Below are 1,856 nucleotides of genomic sequence, written 5' to 3'. Positions count from 1 at the left end.
CCGCCGGGACGGGGTTGAGAGGAGAAGGCCAGAGAGAGAGGAGAGGACTGTAAACACCAGCGGCTGAGAATGAAGATGCTGCACCCACAGCCCTTGCATCGCTTGATGCTACCAAAAGAGGGGCCAATAACCACCCTGACAATGCCCCAGGTGCTCCAGGAGCTCGGGAGGCACCCCCCAGCTCCCTCCGCACACCCCACGGCAATCTTCTGCACCCTCCGAATCACTCGGGCAGCTGCCTGCCCCTCTCTGCCTGAGGAAGGCTGGCAGGGAAACGACACAACGGCTTGTCACACCCACCTTGTCATTGAGAAAGCCAATCTTGAGGATGTTCTCCACGCTGGGAATGCCGTCTGCCATCGTCAGATCACCCATGGAGTCCCCCAGCAAGATGATGCTCGTCCTGGTGCTCAGCTGCTGGAAGTACTCTGTGCCCTGCAGGACGCTGTTGTTCTTGTTGTAGATGTGGATGAGAGGTCCCTTGAAACGCGTGAGGACTCCCTGTGCAAACAGGACAGAGAGGTCGATCCCACGGCCGTTCCTCCGCTGTGCCGCAGCCTCAGGGCCCCTTCTGGAATGGGCAAACGGGAGGATGCTCACAGGGCACCAGCTCTCATCTCAGGGACACCCTGAGTACCAGCCACGAGATTTTGGAGACAGTCCCCTGGAGTCCCCTGTTGCAGGGCAAACCCTTCCCAAAGGTGAGAACAAACCCAAAGGATGGAGATCCTGGAGACCTTGGTCAGGGCTCTGTGCTGCCCCGGAGCTAGTCAGAGGCCACGGAAAGCCGCAGCCAAGGGAGCCCCAGGGCAGAGCAGGGCCCTTGCAGAAGGCAAGAGAGGTGCCATTTTCTAGTGTGCATTGGGACCCTTCAGGCTTTAGTACACCAGCGGAAGCCTCCCGAGCTGCTTTAAAGGACATCTGGCCTTTAGATCAGGAGACCTCTGAGGTTAACTCCATCCTTACCCCACCCCAGGACGGGGCGCACAGCGCTGGACACAGCGCACTTCTGCCGCCAAAGCGCAGGTCCGAAAGGCGAGGAGCCCCCGAGATGGCGAGCGGACGCTCGGCGGCTCCTGCACCCTGCCTGCCCGCCCTCTCCACCCTCTGCTCGCTCCCGCTGCTGATCCAACTGCCGGTGAGGGCGGGGGACCGCGAACCCCCCAGTGCTGGCGTTCAGAGGGCCGCTACGGTGCCGGCAGGTCACAATCCCCGACGGCAGAGCAAATGGGGCGCAGATCAGATGGGGCGGGAGGCCACGACCAGCCTCTAGAGCCTTTCCACGACCCAGCAGAGGGTCAGCCCCGTCTCCAGGGATCAGCTACCCAGAGATGTTAACAGGCAGCTTTTATCCCAGCAGTGTCTCTCTTAAACGTATCGCAGCCCTCAACTCCCGTCGAGCAACTCGCTTCTCCGCAGGCTCGCCCCACGTACGTGACGCAGAAACTCACATTGTCGTCAAAGTCCATGTAGTTGGACACCACGTTGACATTTGAGTAGAAGACGTTGGCCTGACGGATAATCTCTTCGAGAATGTCACCGACGCCAGCAGAGAAGATGAACAGGGGGATGTTGTACTTATGTCTTATGCAGCTGATCAAATAATTCATTGACCCCATCCCTAGAGCAGAAGCGTCCGTTACACAGTACGGCGTTACCGCCTCGCGGCTCGCGGCTCGGCGCCCGGTGGACTGTGGGCTGGGAGCACGCTCAGCCCAACTACGAGGCTCGTTTTCCTGCCTGGGACTTCCCCAACAGAAACGCAGGCACGAGCTCTGCGAAAGTCACGAGCTTTTCGTGGCACCAGCGTTTCTGGGCGTTCACGGCGCAGGCGGGGGGTGCGCAGCAGAACCCCA

General features: G+C 60.2%; 1 protein-coding gene across 1 annotated transcript in view; it reads right to left on the bottom strand.

Moving 5' to 3' along the window:
• Nucleotides 1-1,621, bottom strand: part of LOC104623398 (7-methylguanosine phosphate-specific 5'-nucleotidase-like) — a gene marked incomplete at both ends in the record, with an annotated part of 1,835 nt that extends 214 nt beyond the window's left edge. Inside the window, 3 exon segments of the mRNA XM_010290476.1 lie at nt 301-501; nt 1,452-1,589; nt 1,591-1,621. Of these exon segments, the coding sequence (XP_010288778.1) occupies nt 301-501; nt 1,452-1,589; nt 1,591-1,621 (370 nt within the window).
• Nucleotides 1,622-1,856: the final 235 nt, after the last annotated feature.

The sequence above is a fragment of the Phaethon lepturus genome, unplaced genomic scaffold, assembly GCF_000687285.1.
Source record: "Phaethon lepturus isolate BGI_N335 unplaced genomic scaffold, ASM68728v1 scaffold24917, whole genome shotgun sequence".
NCBI classification, from domain to species: Eukaryota; Metazoa; Chordata; class Aves; order Phaethontiformes; family Phaethontidae; genus Phaethon; species Phaethon lepturus.
The sequence above is the reverse complement of the archived record's forward strand: the minus strand, read 5'-3'. Positions and strand labels throughout refer to the sequence as shown.